We start from the raw sequence: 20,135 nt of genomic DNA on the forward strand, positions 1-20,135 counted from the left end.
TCAGTATCTAATTTTAAATTTTGAGGATAAATTGAGACAAGTTTTGGAGTAACTTTTCAGAAACTTATTTTTAAGTGCTTTTAGACTCTATTCTTAAATGGAAGTATTTAACAACATGGAACTTGCTTAATTGTATTTCATTTGCATATCAAATATACTACAAGATTCAAAATGTAAACTTGCTAGAAAAAAATGTATTAGAGTGTATATAATTCATAGTATACCCTACAGGAATAATCTAGACTTTTCTAAATGAAAGGAACGACTAAAATATTTACTAACGTAGCAATATTAACTTGGGAATGTATTTATATAGCCTGTTCTTATTATTCAAGGTAGTTATGTTTATAAAGTAATCACACTGAATTATTAAAACCTGAACCATTGCTCCTGGGAGAAATACCTTGTTTTATGTTTTTTTCTGTTTATTTTTTTAATTCATTCTTTTTAGTTATACATGACAGTAGAATCCATTTTGATAAAATTATATAAGAAGGGATTATATCTTACTCTAATTAGAAGCCCATTCTTGGTGAGATTCACTTAGATATTTTCATAGATGTACATAAGAAAATTCCATCAGATTCATTCTGCTATCTTTTCTATTCCTATTCCCTCCTTCCCATCATTCCCCTTCATCTAGTCTATTAAACTTTTCTACCCACCCTATTTTATTGTGGTTTAGCTTCCACATATCAGCAAAAACACTTGACCTTTGGTTTTTAATATTGGCTTATTTCACTTAGCATGATAGTCTCCAGATCCATTTCCTAGAAAATGTCAAAAAGTCATTCTTCTTTATGCCTGAGGAAAATTCCATTGTGTATATATATATCCTAATTTCTATATCTGTTTATCTGTTGAAGGGCATCTAGTTTGGTTCCACAGCTTAGCTATTGTAAATTGTTTTGTTATAATACAAATTATTGATTTAGTAGGATTGAACTCACAGCCAATATCCCTATATTCTCATCCAGAATGAAACTTGCCTAACACGTGATTCTGTCTATATGACATATCACTGAGCTGGGGTTGTAGCTCAGTGGTAGAGCACTTGCCTAGCACATATGAGGCACTGGGTTAGATCTTCAGCACTAATAAAAATAAATAAAATAAAGGTATTGTGTCCGTCTACAACTAAAAAAAAAATAGACATATACATATCACAATTTTCTTGTACTTAGGAACACTATACCTCCAGAACTATGCTTGGATTTTAAAGATTTGAAATCATCAACAAACACACACATGATACTAAATAGATCATGAAAAGGATACTTGTTTGCAGTCAGTTTAAACAAGAAGGCAGAACATTAACTTAAATTCAGCTGAGAATATGCATTGTTAGGTGACTAAAAATTTTGGAGTTCAGCATATGTCTATAAATTTTCTGTGAGTATTGATTTTGGAGTTACAAATAAATTTAGTAAGTAGGCAACTTTGCAATTATTGAAATCTGAATGATGAGGATCAACTCTACATGATAGTGAGAAATATTTATCACAAAGTTGATTTAATTTGAATCGTTTAATACTTGTAAATCAGGTTTTAATATGAAATTGGAAAGACTAATATGATACAATTGCTGTTACTCAAGAAATTTTTCATGCTGGTTTTTATGACTTTTACCCATTTTTAAACAGAAAAGTTTCAGACTCAAGTACCACTAGAAGATAGTTTCCATTTTATTAGCATAAAGAGAACAGGAACTATAAGTATCTTAGTGGTAAATGAGAATCTACTTTTAAATATTTGAGATTAAAATGACACAGGAAAAATTTTAAGGTTTAGGAGTTATTCAATGTTTAATGAACTTGTATTTTATTCCTATTTAATCACCTGCAGTCAAGTACCACTCTTTGTGCAAATTCATCATAAATGGCGAAGAATGTATGTTGGAGAATGTCAAGGTCCTGGTATCCGAACTGATTTTGAAATGGTTCATCTTCGAAAAGTACCAAATCAGTACACTCATTTATCAGGTTTACTGGATATCTTCAAATCAAAGATTGTAAGTTGGCATTGATGTTGTCTGTCTTACTTCAGAGCCAGATAAAAGTGGTAGTAATTTGAACTTATAGAAACATTTCTCTACACTATCAATAATGTAATTGATTAGAAGAAAACTAGAGTATGTTTAAATAAATAAAATGCCCAATTAGGAACTAATTTTGTTTGTTCAGACTGTTAATATTTATTGCCTGTGTTTCACTCCTTGTCCTCTAAGTGTTGTTGACAGTCTTCCCAGCTAAGTGGCTTCAGGTGGCTGTTTGTTTGGGGCATTGACTATGAGTGCTTCCTTTGAGTTCTGAATTATTTTTTTCAAGTCGTGATTTGATTTTTTGGTTTAATCTCTTCTATATTCTATGACTGAGACCTGCAGGGCTAACTGGGATGTGCTGAATATCTTTCGTGTTCTATAAAAGCACTGTCACAGAAATATCGAGGAGTTGCATATGCTGCTTTGGGGAAAAAATTAGGATTTTGAGGGTTAAAAGTTGACACCATCTCATATAAGTGATCAAATTTGATTAACAAATTGACATCAATAATGTTTTATGTATGTTAAAAAATTAATTAAAACAACAAACTAATATGTGTTTCCTGACATAACACTGAACAGCATACATCATAACCTGTGTCGCATTCTCTTTTTTAAAAAAAAAATTTATTTTTTAGTTGTAGTTGGACACATTACCTCCATTTTATTTGTTTTTTATATGGCGCCGACGATCGAACCCGGGGCCCCACTCATGCTAGGGGAATGCACTACCACTGAGCCACAACCCCAGCCCCCTGTGTTGCATTCTTGCCAAAATGTTTACCATTAATTGAATGAGGAAACCATGACATATTTTGAAGCGAGCCCTAAAATGTCAGTGGTAGGCAAAATAAAAGCTGAGAGCTGTTTAAAAATTAATGATGGGGCTGGGATTGTTGCTCAGCGGTGGAGCACTCGCCTAGCATGGATGGGACCCGGGTTTGATCCTCAGCATCACATAAAAATTAAAGGCATCGTGTTGTGTCCATTTACACCTAAAAAATAAATATTAAAAAAAATTAATGATGCATGACAGCTAAATGCAATGCATGATTCTTGACTGGATACTTGATCAAAATAACATAGTCATTAAGGACCTGATTTGGGATAATTGAGACAATTTTAAAATCAACACAGTCTACTAGAAAACAGTATCAATGTTAAACTTCTTGAGTTCTTGAGTGTGCTGGGTTATGTTTATGTAGGATAATGTTCTTGTTCTTAGGAATTATTGAAGTGTTTGGGGATGAACTGTCATGATGCCTTACGGCTTTACTTTAAAAAGTTTCAGCCAAAAAAAAAAAACCACACATGCATATGTGTTAATAATTGAAAAACTTGGTGAAAGTCATATGGTGTTCATTATATTGCTTTTTTGAAGGTTCTCAAATTTTTTAAAGGAAAAAAATGTGAAAAGATTACTGGAATTTCTTTTAGCAATTATTGTTTGTTAGAAAGACATTTAGAATTTGAGCTGGAGATGTGGTCAGTGTTAGAACTTACCTAGCATGCATGAGGCCCTACACACATACACACACACTCCCCCAAAAAAAGAAAGAAAAGAAAAATGTGTTTTTAGTGTAGTGGTATGATTACACCATCTAAAATGTAATGTAATCTAAAAATATGTAATGTATGTACCAAGTTAGGAAACTTAAGTAAAACTTCCTTTTACCCTCTCCCCTCTCTTCAAAAGAACTACTGTTAGTTTCTTGTGATTATCTCCAAAAAAATTATCATAGCAACATATATTTTGGAGCATGTCAGATATGTGTGTAATTTTGTTTTTAAAAACTTTCTGGGCTCTGAAGTATATAATACTGCTGAATTCTGTCTGGATTATTTTGGAAAATTTTTTGGAAAGTGAAGTATACATTAATTTCAACTCCCAGTTTTCCCTTTCTTTCATCAGATATCTTTAGTTATATTTAAACTTTTAAAGTCAAATTTCTGGTCTGATGCAAATATTACTTTATTCCTTCCTCTTAAGAAAGCATTAATGAACATTACTTTCAGGTCTTTTTTGTCACCCCTTTATATAGTTCAACTTTTTAATTTTGTTATAGGGAGTACCTTGATCTGGGGAGCATGACTCAGATTTTGACTATTTGCTGATTGTACTTTCAGAAGTGTTCCTAATTAGTTGTCACATCATCTGTCCGAATTTTAACCAAATTCACTCTTCTGATATGAAATCTTTCTCAAAATTAATTTGAGGGCTGTGGCTGTGGCTCAGCAGTAGAACACTTGAACACTTGTGGAGGCCCTGGGTTCGATCCTCAGCACCACATAAATAAAAAATAATAAATAAATAAATAAATAGATAGATAGATAGATAGATAAATAAATGTATTGTGTCCATGTTATAACTAATATATATATATATATATAATATATTATATATATATTTTTAAATTGATTTGAGACTGGGAATTTAGCTCAGTTGGTAGAGTGCTTGCCTGAAATGTATAAGGCGGTGGGTTCAATCCTCAGCACCACAGGGGGAAAAAAAATTGAGAGGAATGGAGCTTAAAATAATTGACACCTGGTTTGAGTACTTTGAAGTTTTCTATACAGTTAAAGCTACTCTGTATGTGACTTTTTTTTTTTTTACTATCTTTATAAAACTGTCTTTATGAAAAGTATTTTTCAGGTTGGAGATGTAGATCAATTATAGAACGCTTGCTTAGTTCGAATGCATAAGGCCTGGGTTCAATCCTGAGTACCATTTAAAAAAACCAAAAAACCCACTGCTTTTTAACATCTACTTACATGCCCCAGGGCAGTCATCTTCATTGGCAGTTTATTTCATTTCACAAAGATCTAATTCTTAGAAAAGGTTTCTTTTTGAGGGACCCAGTTTTTCTATTGTAGTCATATAAAGGCAAGTTTTAATCCTCTTCTACCACACTCTAGATATTAAAAACTCAAATCTTTTTCAACTTAAATACTTAGTACTTGTAGATTTCCTCATATTTCACAGTTTTATAACATGATTGTTGATTTGAATAGTTGTCTCTTAAAACTTCAATTTTTTTGCCCTATTTCTGGGGACATTTTGTAGACTCATTTTGAATGTTTTATTTAATTTTTTTTTACTTTCACTCATATCCATCTGATGATCTTATTGGTTGTTGCCTACCTACATAGTACATTTAGGAACAAAAGTGGTGTTTGGAGTCTCTTGCTCTGTAGTGATGTTGGGTGCATTTCATATATAGCATTAGAATCTTCTATTGTTTGTTCATGTGTGAAAGTGACTTTTCCCTCTCTCACACAGTAATCCACTCCCCCTCCACACACAAACACACACAGAGAAGGTCCGTAGCTTCTAATAAAGCCACAGTGCCAAGTAGGAATACCCTGCCTAGTCTCTGACTTAAGCAAAGAGGCATGCAATGCTCTTATTCTGGTTAGAGTCGTTTGGTTCCTTGCATCAATGCAGTCTGTTATCTTATGCTGTCGTCGTCTTTTATACCTCTAGCTCAGTAGGCTTGTTCTTTGAACCCCACTATCCCCTTGGGTTTTTGTACCTTTTCTAGAGTCCACAAAGACATTTATGTCATGTCTATTCCTGGCTGTTTCTTTGCTAATACCTCTCTATATTTGTCCACATTGTTTTGTGACTGGAGCAAAGGTTATTTATCAAAGTGACGTTGTTATGGTTTCTAGACAAATTATACTTTATTATGTGCTTGGGCTCTCTCGTCCAGTGAGGAGGTCCACGGAACCAGGTAGGTCAGAGTGTGACTGTATATTTGATAATCAAGACCTTTGGAGACTAAGCAGGAAGCAGGTCTGATTTTATTGTGCAGTTACCATGTATATAGACGCTGGCAGCAGCTAAGCAGATTACTGGCAGCCACCAATGCAATTTCTACTAACTGCCATTGCATCGACCAGTCAAGGAGTGGGCCTTGGAGGAAGCACAGGGACTGCAACACATGGCCTCACACCCAGGGCTGTGCCTACAGGCTAAGCGGCCTGGCGCCCACATGCCTAGCATGAGGGGAGCGGCCTGCCACTTAGACATCCTTAACATATGCCATGTATGCAGTACTCCATGCACTTGTCCCAACAATTGTGGGTCAAAGTTCATTTGATATCTGGGCCTGACTAAAAAGATGACATCTTACCCTGCTTGTCTAGGACACAGCAGCTTAAAATTGGATTCGGGTTTTTTTGGGGTTTTTTTTTTTTGGGGGGGAGTGGGGGTAGATACCTTATATTGTGACTTAAGAATGAGCTTGTATTCAGTTAAAGCTACCTGTGACTGTAGATGCTGCTGCTGAGCTAAATGTCACTTTTTACTTTGCTACTTAACTTAAAATCTCCAGACCAGAAAAATTAGCAGCACTTGTAAACTACTTAGATATTGAGAAAGGTATTCCATCTGTATTTTCACAAGATCCCTCAGTGATTGCTATACCCATTTAAGTCCAGTTCTACTAATGTATGTTAAACATTATGAAAGGAAGCTGAGATCATGGATAGTATTAATAGATAGTATTAATTTTCTATAAAAATTAATAGATAGTATTAATTTTTATGATTTTTAGTGAATTAAAGATAAATCTAAATCTTATTAACTGATTCATTGACCTATCAATTTTGCATAAATATCTATTAGTTTGTTTTAGTCTAAAATTCTGGCAAAATGTTCCAGACTGGCTTTAATTTGTGTTTATTCTCATTTAAAAGAAAGACATTATCTCCCCAAACCTAACACTTTTTAATAGTTTTACCTTATTTAAAAAACAGATCACCCCCCCAGTCAGTATGTGAAATGAATAGTAAAAAACTGTAAAAGGTATTTTGAAAGATCATTTTGCTTAATATCCTTTCCTGGTAGAAGTGTAAACAACTTTATTTTAAAGTAATTTGTTCTCTGGCTTAAAAAAAAAAAAAAACCTAGTGTGTTGTGTATGTGTGTTTTGAGATGGGTTCTCATTGAGTCCTAGATGGGCCTCAAACTACTGGACTTGAGCAATCTTCCTGCCTAAGGATCTTGAATAGCTGAGACTATAGGTGTACCCCCACATTAAAGCATTCCCCCTCTTTTTTATAGCTACACAGCCTTTTCATCAAATGAAAATATTTGTGGAAGCAGTATGAAAAAATTGTAGAAATCCTTGTATACACAAATATGTGAACAAATATACAGTGATTCATTATAAATAATAAAATAAAATTATTTATTTATTTATTTTAGTTGTAGTTGGGCACGATACCTTTATTTTATTTATTTTTATGTGGTGCTGAGGATCGAACCCAGGGCCTTGCATATACTAGGCCAACTCTGTACCACTGAGCCACAACCCCAGCCCCTATACAGTGATTCTTTGCAGAGTTTCCTTTTCCTTTTTTTTTTTTTTTTAAACCGGGTCTAACATTTGCCAGTACTGTTCCTTACATTAGGGTCTTCCTTCCCTTTTTTTTTTTTTTTTTTTTTTGAGAGTGGAAAGTAGAAGGCTTTATTAAAGGACAGCAGAAAAGACTTTTCTCCGGAGGAAGATGGAGACCTGAAAGGGGAGTCTTCTTTCTTGATTTCCTAAATTCTGCACCTTTGGTCTAATAACTTCAGTGATTTACTTTTTCATTTTAACAACTGGATTATGCACACTATTGTTTAATACTATATGCTGAAAATACTGGTTTCCAAAAGGCAGTATTTTAGCCATTCCATAAGTTTGAAATTTTGATGTTGAAGGGCCTCATCATTGACACAGTATTGTCTTTTCATGTATCTCCTAGGGATGTCCTTTAACTCCATTGCCTCCAGTTAGTATTGCTATTCGATTTACCTATGTGCTTCAGGATTGGCAGCAATACTTTTGGCCTCAGCAACCTCCAGGTGAGTTCATTTAGAACTGTATTAAATTATTGAATATAAATGGAAAAGAAAATATATTCAAAAATTAAAATTACTTAACAATGCTTCCAGTGTTTTACATGGAAATATTTGTAATTTTTTTTTTTGTACTGGGGATTGAACCTATGGACATTTTACTACATTCTTAGCCCTTTCTATTTAATTAATTAATTTATTTATTTTTATGTTGAGACAGGGTCTGGCTGATTTGCTTAGGGCCTCACTAAGTTGCCAAGATTGGCCTTGAACTAGCGATCCTGTTGCCTTAGCCACCAGAGTCACTGAGATAATAAGCGTGTACCATTGTACCTGGCTTGTAATTAATTTTAAATATTGCTGATTTCATTGCTTTTATGATTTTTTTCTTTCAATAATTTTTTTCTTTTAATGCTCTATAGATTTTCTAGTTAGCATTACTCTGTATTTGACAGTTTGTCTTCAAAAGCTGTTATTTATAAAGCACCCCATGTGCTGTTAATTACTGTGTAGTGAATGATTTTTAAAAATGTCTGTTTTAGAGTATAATGAGAGAAACCATCCTTGTAAACCAGCAGGCAGAAAACCTTAAAGAGTATAGTTTGAAGAGTGCTAAATAAAGAAAGGAGAGAAGAAAAATATGTATGTATATACACACATTTGTGAGGAAAATAAAATTTTACTTGCATTTTATAAAAATATAATCAGTCAACTTGCTTACTCATTGATGAAGTTAATTCACTCAATAATCATTCATTATTAGCCTTTAATAGGCCAAGCTGTATCAATGATACAAATATAAATAAGACATTGTCTAAGTGTTAGCAAAGCTCAGCCTGATGGACATACATCTTAATGAAGTTAGTCTTTGATTCCTGGGTATGTATTTCATCTGAGTTTAATTATATTCAAGCTCATCTAATAAAAAATTTAATATAAACTTATAAGTAATCATAACGTCTTCACTAGCTTAAAAACATTTTTCAGTCTGCTTTCCCCAAAGAGAAATAATATTCTTTCCTGTTTATTGTTTTCTCAAGTAGTTGGTTACTTATAGGAATAAAAGTAATATTTGATAGGGATAATGTGAAAGAACTGCATCTAAACTATAGCAAAGGGAAATAAAAGCTAAGCTTTAGAATTATATTAGTCTTAAGACTAATTACTTAAGACTAAATTACCAACTGTGTATGTTGGTAATTTTAGTTCCCAGACAATACCCACTGGACAAATTGTAGTCAATTGCTTGATGGAAGTTTCCGTTCCAGCTTTCCTTTCCCTTTTTTTCCAAGGTCATTCTGTTATTAAGCATTTTTAAAGATTTCCCAAGGTAGAGGCTGGGGGGGAGGGGCGTATCTCAGTGGTGGAGTGTGTGCTTGGCATGCATGTACAAGAACCTGAATTTATTCTCTAGTGCCTGCATGCGTTTGCACACTGGCACATACACACAGACACTTGCATCTTGCTGGAAAAAGACAAAGTTTTGGGGAGGTGGTGTATCTGATGCTGATCTAAGAAGTCCAAGGGCTAAAATCTTAGCATTATAATTCTGATTCAGTAAGGTCTTTGTTAATATTCTGTTGCCAAAATTTTTAAAATTGGGAATAAAAATAATAATCTCCCTCAGAGGATTAAAGGCCATATAAATTCTTAATATTTACTTTCTAAGGGGAAGGCTGACATGTAATGTGGGCTAGATGCTGCGCTTGGCATTTTATATAATGTTTTATATAATTCTCATTTAATTATGGAATTATGTTTCTTAGAGGTTGTCAAGAACAGTGAGTTAATAACCTAATGTCTTATGGTCACAAGATCATAAAGTTTGCATTGACCCACTAGTCAAACTCAAATTCCCTTGTATTTTTTTACTCTCAATCTGTAATTTGGTTAATACTTTCGTGCAGTTATATTTTAGTAATATTTTTAACTCACTAGTTTATAAAAATGCTTCTTGTCACTTTTTTTCTTTTTATAATTTTGAAGCTCTTAAAAATTCATATCTTACAATAAAGCTAGTCATTGTGATTTGTATTATTGTAAGCATTCTTTAGTTGGGAAAAATGGAATGAATTGGCTTAAAAAAATGTACTGAAGCAAGTAATTAAACCATATTAATGACTAATTTTTAGTAATTTAGGGTATAGAAATTGTCAAAGATAAATTAAGCAAATCTGGGAAGTGTTCATAACTCAATCAAAGACTTTAATTTAGGAATTTGTAGTGTAATGTAAATAATGAAAAACCATCACCTGCGTTATTTCAAAGAGAATTAAATCCTTTTAATGTCTTTTTTTAAAAAAAAAATCTGTTTTATTTATTTATTTTTGTATGTGGTGCTGAGGATCAAACCCAGTGCCTCACGCATGTGAGGCGAGCGCTCAGCCACTGAGCTACAGCCCCAGGCCCATATTAATGTCTTTTAAAGAAGCATTTATTAGTTCTTCAGGAGGAACAGAACTGAGAAGGGTGATTTACCCTCAGTTTTCCCCAGTGTCAAGGAGCATTCATAGTGGGAAGAAGGTTCTTTTCTGAACTTCAAATATTTCTGTCAACCAAAATATTTTGTTAATAATGACAGGTTTGCTAATTTCTTATTCAGAAATTATTGATAACAAAACTGACAAATGTACTTTGGTGATTACATTTTTTAATACTCAGATAATCTTTTTAGATTATGTAAATCGCATTCTTAGAATGTGTAAAAGAGTATAGGAATAATATTCTCTTGAGTAATAGTTAAAGAATATTTCAAATGGGCAAAATTGAGAATGCATGGATTGAATGAAACACTGAATAGGAAATAAGTGTATCTTTTTACTTGTTCTCAGGGAGATTCTTTAATACTTGACTGTATGTGTTGTAACATGCTTTAACTTGCAAACAACATATTCTGTGTATTCTTTTATAGGTACTTTTAAAGCTGTCAAAAGGCTTCTTCCAAAGGGCTTAGCCTAACTAGATTAAATCATTGTTACTCTATTTTTTGCCAAATAAGGGAAAATACTTATTTTGTTTAGATATAGATGCACTTGTAGGAGGAGAAGTTGGAGGCCTGGAGTTTGGCAAGTTACCATTTGGTGCCTGTGAAGATCCTATTAGGTGAGAATTTCAGATTATAATTTGAATTATTGTAATTTGAATTATTTTTAAATTTATATTGGTATTAATTTTACCATGCTTTATGATATTGTAGCCTTCTGGAATTAATATAGTACTGGAAATTGGGAACTACCCCTGTTTTCTTTAATTGATAATATTACATGAAAACTTTCTGTTTTGTTTTTTTTTTTTTTCTAGTGATGCTAAGGATTGAACCCAGGGCCCTGTGCATGCAAGGCAAGCAGTCTACCAACTGAGCTATATCTCCAGCCCCTGGTATTTTTAAGAGATATAAAGGGAAAAAAGTCAAAAGAACATACTGGAGACTGTACCTGGCTAATATTTACTCTCTAGAGTAGAAAAGGATTTCCAACTCCTGACTATAACATGATTTTTCAAAATTGAGAGAGAATTCACCTACCAAATTCACCAAATGATGAATTTTAATTCATCATTTTAGGGGTTGTGGTTTGTAGCTCAGTGGTAGAGTACTTGCCTAGCATATGTGAGGCCCTGGGTTCAATCTTCAACACCACACACACACACACACACAAAAAAAATAATAATAATAATAAAATAAAGGTGTGTCCATCTACAGATAAAATTTTTTTAATTCATCATTTTAAAGTGTTTTTGATATCTATAAGAATTTTGCAACTGTTATCACTGATTAATCAGAATATTTTCATTATCACAAAATTTAAAAAAAAATTTAGTTATCATCTGCTCTTCAACCATTCACCCACTCTAGCTCTTAGCAAATACTAATCTATTCTGTCTCTACGGATTTACCTATTCTGGATATTTCATATAAATGGAGTCATACATTGTGTGACCTTTTATATCTGGCTTCTTTTACTTAATATGATGTTTTTGAGGTACATCTATGTTGTAGCTTGAATCAGTACTTGGTTGTTCTTATAGCCATAAATATGCCATTGTATGGTTATACTGTGTACCACAACCATTCATCAGTTGGTAGATGTTTGGGTTATGTGTACTTTTTGGTTATTTTGTATATATAAGATGATTTTTATATCTGGAAAATATTAACTTCATATGGATGTGCTACCATTGTGCTACCATTTGTTTTTAGTTTATTATACATAACATCACTTTTAACATAAGTATACCTTTGGTTATTTCTAGAAGTATGATTGCTGAGTCAGAGGACATTTCTATAAATATCAAAGCTTTTGATATGTTTTCTTTATTTTAAGTGAACTCCATTTAGCAACTACGTGGCCTCATTTGACTGAAGGAATCATTGTGGATAATGATGTTTATTCGTAAGTATATTTTAAAAATTTCAGTAGAATAAATCAACTACCAAGTGGTTAGTTATTTTCCATTTTTGTTTATACTAGTTTCTAATAAAGTTGAAGTTTTTCAAATTCTTAATAGTCGCTTTTTTAGACCTGTTAATATGGATTAGAGAAGCATTTTATGTTGCTGATTTTCCTTAAATTAAGAATAATGAAGCCAGGCATAGTGGCGCATGCCTATAATCCCAGTGGCTCAGGAGGCTTAGGGAGGAGATCTCGAGTTCAAAGCCAGCCCAGCAATGGCGAAGCTCTAAGCGACTCATTGAGACCCTGTCTCTAAATAAAATACAAAATGGGGCTAGAGATGTGGCTCAGTGGTTGAGTGCCCCATAGTTCGGTACCATAGTTGGTACCGAAAAAATAACGATAATAATGAACTTGAATCTTACTGTGTTTTAGCAAAGATGTCTCTAAGTTTAAGATTAAGCATATAATTCTTTTGAATTTTTCTTATAAGAAGCATTTCATAAGTTTGAAGAGATGATGATCATCAGAATGTGTGGGAATAATATTTGATCATTAAATGTTTTTAATAATAAATCATCCATGCCCTAATTTCTGTGTGTGCAATAATTTGAAAATTATAGCAAATATTCTCCAGGAAGAATGTAGCCAAAGACGGAGGCAGTCTTAGTATCTTCTCATTTTAGATGCAAAACAGTAAGAGATAGGACACTTTGTTTTCATGAAGTACATTTATTTGTATATTTGCTGATGGTCAAAGTAATATGCAAGCTCTTAATTAGGTTATTTAGGTGGTAAAAAAAGTGAAACTACTACAGTGCTACTATTTAAATTAGACAATATCTGAATGTTTATATTTTTAAAGTTTATATCCTTTATGCCAATTTTTTATGGCTGCATAGTATGCCATTAGATGGATCCACCCTATCAACTTTAGAAAACAGGGTACTTTTGATTTTGTACAGGTTTTTGTAACCTCTCTCTTTGTGTGTGTGTGTGAACAGTGATAATGATAAACAGGTTGATACAATTCTGCATACTTGTTTTATTCTCCTTCCTTTTTTTATTCTTTTAAAAATGTGTTTATCTCGGGGCTGGGGTTGTGGCTTAGTGGTAAAGCACTCGCCTAGAACTTGCAAGGCTCTGGGTTCTGTCCTAAGCACCACATAAAAATAAATAAGTAAAAATAAATAAGTATTGTGTCCAACTACGCTAAAAAATTAAATTTTTTAAAAAGTATTTATCTCATTAGGCTATTAGTGTAAATTGCTTATTCAGAACCGTTTTTATATATTTTAATATTTTGATTTTTGGTATTCTATTTATTGGAATTTTTGTTTTGGTCTAAGAACTTGATTTATTAAGATTTTACTTTAAAAAAACTTATTCAAATGGCCATAGTCTGAATAACAGTAAGGTTGAGAAGCAAAATGAACTGCTTTTCCTTCTATAGAATATTTTTATTAGACTGTATTTTGATAATTTCATGATTCTTGCAGATTGTCATAATTAGGATTTGCTTATTGTTTTGCATTTTAGTGATTTGGATCCTATTCAAGCACCGCATTGGTCTGTTAGAGTTCGAAAAGCTGATAATCCTCAGTGTTTGCTAGGTAAGATGTAATATGTTCCTTTTCTGAAATGCCATCAATCTACCTATTTTCCAAATTTGGAATACTGAATACATTCTTTATACTTTATTTCACTTATCAAAAAATGTTTTAACATTATGACCTTCTCAGTTAATACCATGTAGAAAAAAAATCTTTGCTGACATCAGTAGCAGGATTTTTATATTGTCTTTCAGTTTTAATGCATCTATACCTCAGAATTTTTCATTACTTTATCACTGTTTTAATTTTTCTTATGCCTTCATATTATTTCCTTACCTTTCTCTGTGGCTTAGTCTGCATCTCCTAGTTAGTAAATCCCTTTTTGTCTTTTGTTATCCTTCTGGACCTGTGGTGTGTGATGATGATAGGGCATTGATAACAGCCTGCAATTTTATAGAATTGTATCACATCTACAAACCTGTATTTTTTTTAAAGGAAAAGAGTTGTAAATATACCTTTTATACCTCATGGGGTTATTTGAAAAATTAAGTGAAATAAAATAAGTTTGGGTACTTTGAAAAGTAGTAATTGCTCTTCAGGTTTCATGTCTGGAATTGTCTATTCCTTCTCTTTTTATTGGTGCATCTCTTTTGTGAAGACTTCTTAACCTTGCTCATCCATGTACCTTTCCGAGTTTCCCCCTTATATTTGTGCACATAAAAATATTCTGTGTCAAAAAAAATAAAAAAAAATATTCTATGTCTTCTTTTTGGTCATGCTGCCTTAACTACATATTATCTTATATATTACCATTCAACTGATAGAATTACTAAATATTTATTTATTTATGACAGTTATGATGCATTTCTCTAAAGCATTCTTTTTTGAGCTCTTTATCATTTATCATATGGTGTTCATCAGATATTAATTAGCAATTGTCATTTCACTAATAGTGAAGAAAATTGCTTGCCCGTGGTGAGTTTGGAGACTTAGAGTTGAAATGAAGAGTTTCAGAGTTAGATAGACTCAGGTTTACAACCTGGACCCACCAGTTTGGCCAACTTTTTAAATCTTTTTAAGTCTCAGTAGCCTCATCAATAAAATAGGGAACAGAAATGCACATTTATAGGATTATTGGGAGAATCAAATGAGATTGTGTGTGTGTGTGTGTGTATCCCAGGTAACACAGTGCTTGTCGTATAATAACAGTACAATAAATGGTTTCTATTGTTTAATCATTGAATTAATTTTATTATTAAATTTACTTACTAAATTATTTCCTTATATTTTATTATTTCTCATCTACTGACTTGCATAATTACAGTAGACCTTAGAATTTAAAGTATTCTCATTTCAAATTACTGTTCCATGATTTCATCCTACCTTTTTAAGTAACTTTTATGACTAGATAATAAAATTTTTCTACCCTTCTGAAGAAATCTGGAAAATGTTCTAGATTTATTCAGACCTAGTTGATAAATTCTGAAACTTAGATATATACCTTATTTTAGTATTAAAGCTTGTTGTTAAGCTTTAATTTTTGGTGTAAACATACCTCATTGCAGCTCTTTAAAATTTTTCAAACCTCTTTCGACCATCTTATATAAAGGACACATAAAACATCATTAATATGCAACAGAAGCGAAAATATTTTTATCCCACGTGATTTCTTAATCCTCTAGAAATATCATTGTTTGGGGACGTTGGGGATTGAACCCAGAGGCAGTTTACCACATCCCCAGCCCTTTTTTTATTTTCTATTCAGGGTCTCACTAAATTGTTTAGAGCCTCATTTAGTTGCTGAGGCTGTCCTCAAATTTGTGATCTTCCTGCTTCAGCCTCCCAAGGCAGTGGGATTACAGGGATGTACCACCATGCCTTGCTAGAAACATATCTTTTTGAAAGTTTCTTTTTAATGTATAATTTTTAATGGATTCATAGTTCTTATAGGATACAAAGAAGACTACGCACATACATATATTGGTACTGCACATACATATATTGGTACTTATACAATTAAGATAATAGATACTGTTTGTCTCATTGAAGCATATAGAAAGTACTTAATATTGTTTGGTACATTTTTTTCCCCCTTTCATTCTAGAAGTAATTCTAAGGAAAAACTTTTTTCAGTATCCTGGTGAGGAGACAGGAAGGAAGAATAAGACTACTTTTGAAATAGTATTAATTTTTTTTTTCTTCAGGAAGAAAACAGACGGGTTTCTTTTCTAGTAAATAGCTAGTTTTCTAGTTAATAGCTTTTATGAGAAGACATGTACTTTAATTTATATGACTAGTTTCTTTCAGTTAAGTGTCAGACATGAGTAACATTTTTTTCTAAATAGGTGATTTTGTCACTGAATTTTTTAAAATTTGTCGTCGAAAGGAGTCAACTGATGAGATTCTTGGACGATCCACATTTGAGGAAGAAGGACGAGGTGACCTACTTTTCTTTTTAAAACATAATTTCAAATATCTTGCGCTATTTTTTTGGCACATTCTCTGGATTTTCATCTATTTTTCTTATTTGGAATTAAGTTGGAAAAGTAAGTTTTGATGGACTAGACAGCTGTCATTTCTTTCTAGACTATACCTAGAGCTTCTTAATACATTTAGGGCATTTAATAAATTCTTTTCATCCAAAAACATAAGCTATTTTGAAAAGCAGGGTTTCAAATATTAAGTCTCCTAGGGAGAAATAAATTGTGTGACATTTTTTCCATTCGTGCTTCCATACAAAGCTGTGTGGACTAAAATATTATAATTCTGAGACCATGTAATGCTAGAATAAAGAATGGTTAAAATACTCTATACTCTGACCAATTTACTCATTGCTCTAACCTGCTAAGGTTGGTAATGTATGCATTTCTACTCTTTTTAGAAATTGCTGATATAACTCATGCATTGTCAAAGTTGACAGAGCCAACACCAGTTCCAATTCATAAATTATCAGTTTCAAATATGGTACACACAGCAAAGAAGAAAATACGAAAACACAGAGGTTTAGAAGAGTCACCATTGAACAATGATGTCCTCAATACTATTCTTTTGGTAACGAAATGTCTTATTTTTATATGTCTCTATGTATAACATTTATTCATTATATATTCAGTCGCTTCTATGTGACAAGCACTAGATTGGAAATGTAACATGAATAAAACAAAGTCCCTGGAGAATTATCACTTATTATTGGGAAGAAAGAAAGTAAATAATGGTTGTAATCCCATGTTGTATGTGAAAAGTCAGGCAAAGGGGCAGTGACAAGATAACAGAAGATTCATCTCTGTCTCTGGGCAATGGGAATTAAGGAATGCTTCATGAAGAGAATTGAAGGCGGCTTTTAAAGCAGAGCAATAGCAGAGGCCTGAGAGCATGTTCAAAAGTTGGTATTTTGTAGAGTGCTTCCTTGGGAGTGATCAGGGATGAGGCTGGAGAGATAGCAGGTAACCTGCCATGCTAAAGTGCTGCACTTTATCTTCCATTTTATTATTATTTTAAGTAGATGATCGGCATGATCAGAACTGTGTTTTTGCAAGGCTACTTTGACAACAATCTAGGGAAATCTTTATAGTGAGGATTGAAGGAAGGTAGAGGGCTAAGGTGGCTCCTACTGCAGTTGGAATGGGCTCAGCTTGGAAGCCACATAGAGGTTAATTCTAACTTACTGCATGACTTGGAATAGTCACTTTAGTTACTTCATATCAAATAAGGCTAGCAAAACCTTGTGAGATTGTCATGAAAATTAAAGGACTTTCGACTGCCTGGCATTTAATAGTTCTTAGATAAATTATAGCTGTGCTTATTGTAATTATAATTATACTTCTGGCAGTTTGTGCATTAAGATAATCTTGGGAAAAACTTTAAAAAGTAATGAGAATACCGGACTTTGGAACATCATGTTAATCTTGGTAGACATCTTGCCATTTACCTCAACAAGACTCTTTAGCCAAATTTTTAGTTCTTGTACATTATAAAATATAGGCAGTGATATTTAGTTCACAGTGGTATGAGAATAGGATAATGTTTTAAGTGTGCCTAGTATTGGCATTAAGCACATTAGTAGTTCTTCAAATCTTCAAAATTCTGTTGAGTATCAGTTTTTAAAAATGAACTCTGATAAAAGGAGTGAAAACAAAAAGGCTTCCTGAAGATTATATTCTTAGAGATTTTATTCAAATTATAAAACTCAGATGTCATATACACTGAATTTTTTTAATACTTGGTTTCTTTTTTATGTATATATTTCTTTTTTATGTATATATGACAGCAGAATGCATTATTACACATATAGAGCACAATTTTTCACATCTCTGGTTGTATACGAAGTATATTCACAGCAATTCATGTCTTCATTACCTGTACTTTGGATAATAATGATCATCACATTCCACCATCATTAATAACTCCATGTCCCCTTCCTTCCCCCTCCAACTCCTCTATCCCACTATGAATCAGCCTCCTTATATCAAAGAAAACATTCAGCATTTGGTTTTTTGGGATTGGCTAACTTCACTTAGCATTATCTTCTCTAACTCCATCCATTTACTTTTTTTTTTTTTTTTTACCACCTACCTACACACACACACATACACATGAAACCATGTAAGAAAAAATAACACTGATCATTACAATTGTGGCTGCTTTTCATTTTCTACAGATATCTCCTAAATTAAAGTTATAGGTCTTTAATATACTTTACTTAATATACTTTATTATTTCACATATAAAAACCTGTGGATAATTCTATATTTCCTCATGAATAGATAGATATCTTTAAATTCTTTTATAGTTTTGTTTGCATTTAATAGTACTAATACTTCTAAATTTTTTAATAGCATTGGATAAGTATGAAATCACAGTGAAATGTTTTGCTTTTTCATTGTCCTTCCCACAGAATCAGGTGGTTATTTTTGTGGAAAGATACCTGATTGCTAAAGTTGGCTAGTCATGGAAATTTGGTGTATTGTTGTAGAAAAATATAAAAAATTTTTGAGACCATAGAACCAAGTGACTAGTACAATAAGAACATTTCCATTTTAAAATAGCAAAGCCCCTAAAAAGTCAGATAGTATTTATATGAATTATAAAAATCAACAAAATGGGAAATATGGTCTCATGTAATTATATCCTCTCCTTCCCCTGGCCCCAGTTCTTATTTCCAGATGCTGCTTCTGAAAAAACATTAGATGGAACTACTTCAATAGATAACAGTAATCTTCCATCAGAGAGTGAAGACTATGTAAGTTGGAGTTCAATATTAAAACATTTTAACTGCATTGAATTAACTGGGGTTGGATATATTTCTAGTTTAATAGCCTAAATATCTTTTTATTTTAAAAAATCATCTTTGGGAAATTGAACGGAGAGCAGAGTTTCCTGTAGAACATTGGTATAGATACATATTTGGAGTAGCAAGAATTTCAGGAAATATTATGGAAAAAAAGCATAAACATACTGTGCCTAACTGTAGGATTTCCCTCATTTTAGAGTTTTTGTGAAATTGTTAAATTTGTTTTACAACAGATTCTTGTATATATTTCAAAACTGGACAGTGAGATGGAAACTAATGAAGTAAAATTTTCATATTGTACTTATCTGAGAAATGAGAACATTTAAATGACAGATGTAGAGATAGATCAAACTATTTAAATAGTTATTGTTGAAAAGTAGATTTCATAGAGTGGAAAAACAGAGCCTTTTATATTTTCAGTTTATTCAGTTCTACTTTGTGTTTTTGTTTTGACAAGTATGTATTCATTTTATAATTAAAAGATTTTTTGAACAGCACATGAAATTTGAAATGCATCTTAAAGATTCCAAAGAAGAAAATGAAAGCTGTAATTTTAACTTCACTTAAACTATAGCTTTACTTTTGGATCTTAGTAGAAATCTTGTAAATATGGATCTGCTTAAGAACAGTGTAGGCAGTAATGTATGAGACATATTGATAAAGCTAGTTTTTGTAAAGTTAATTTTAATATTAAAATCTCTTAACTTTTTGATTATGCACATAAATATGTTGTTAATAAGTTTTGCTTTGTTTCCATTTTGTTAAATTTAGAATCTCTACAATCAGTTCAAATCTGCACCATCCGACAGTTTAACCTATAAATTGGCTTTGTGTCTTTGTATGATCAATTTCTACCATGGAGGGTTAAAAGGAGTGGCACACCTCTGGCAGGAATTTGTTCTTGAAATGCGCTTCAGATGGGAAAACAACTTTTTGATTCCAGGGTAATAATTTCAGTTTCTAGTTGTTTGGTACATTTTTTGCTTGTTAGCCAACACTTGACTTTTGACTA

At 32.4% G+C, this 20,135-nt stretch overlaps 1 protein-coding gene across 6 annotated transcripts in view; it reads left to right on the forward strand.

Moving 5' to 3' along the window:
• The window catches only part of Rab3gap1 (RAB3 GTPase activating protein catalytic subunit 1), an 86,115-nt gene that overhangs the window by 41,545 nt on the left and 24,435 nt on the right, over positions 1 to 20,135 (forward strand). For 3 of the 6 annotated variants that reach the window (XM_078017303.1, XM_078017304.1, XM_078017305.1), the window contains 9 exons: positions 1,846 to 2,011; positions 7,796 to 7,895; positions 10,910 to 10,991; positions 12,212 to 12,280; positions 13,820 to 13,893; positions 16,179 to 16,379; positions 16,715 to 16,884; positions 18,983 to 19,072; positions 19,895 to 20,067. In XM_078017303.1, coding sequence (XP_077873429.1) covers positions 1,846 to 2,011; positions 7,796 to 7,895; positions 10,910 to 10,991; positions 12,212 to 12,280; positions 13,820 to 13,893; positions 16,179 to 16,379; positions 16,715 to 16,884; positions 18,983 to 19,072; positions 19,895 to 20,067 — 1,125 coding nt within the window. The remainder of the gene's footprint in view (positions 1 to 1,845; positions 2,012 to 7,795; positions 7,896 to 10,909; positions 10,992 to 12,211; positions 12,281 to 13,819; positions 13,894 to 16,178; positions 16,380 to 16,714; positions 16,885 to 18,982; positions 19,073 to 19,894; positions 20,068 to 20,135) is intronic. The other 3 variants (XM_021721377.3, XM_005315848.5, XM_078017306.1) reach the window with 2 other exon arrangements.

This window comes from Ictidomys tridecemlineatus, chromosome 7, assembly GCF_052094955.1.
Source record: "Ictidomys tridecemlineatus isolate mIctTri1 chromosome 7, mIctTri1.hap1, whole genome shotgun sequence".
Taxonomy (NCBI): Eukaryota; Metazoa; Chordata; class Mammalia; order Rodentia; family Sciuridae; genus Ictidomys; species Ictidomys tridecemlineatus.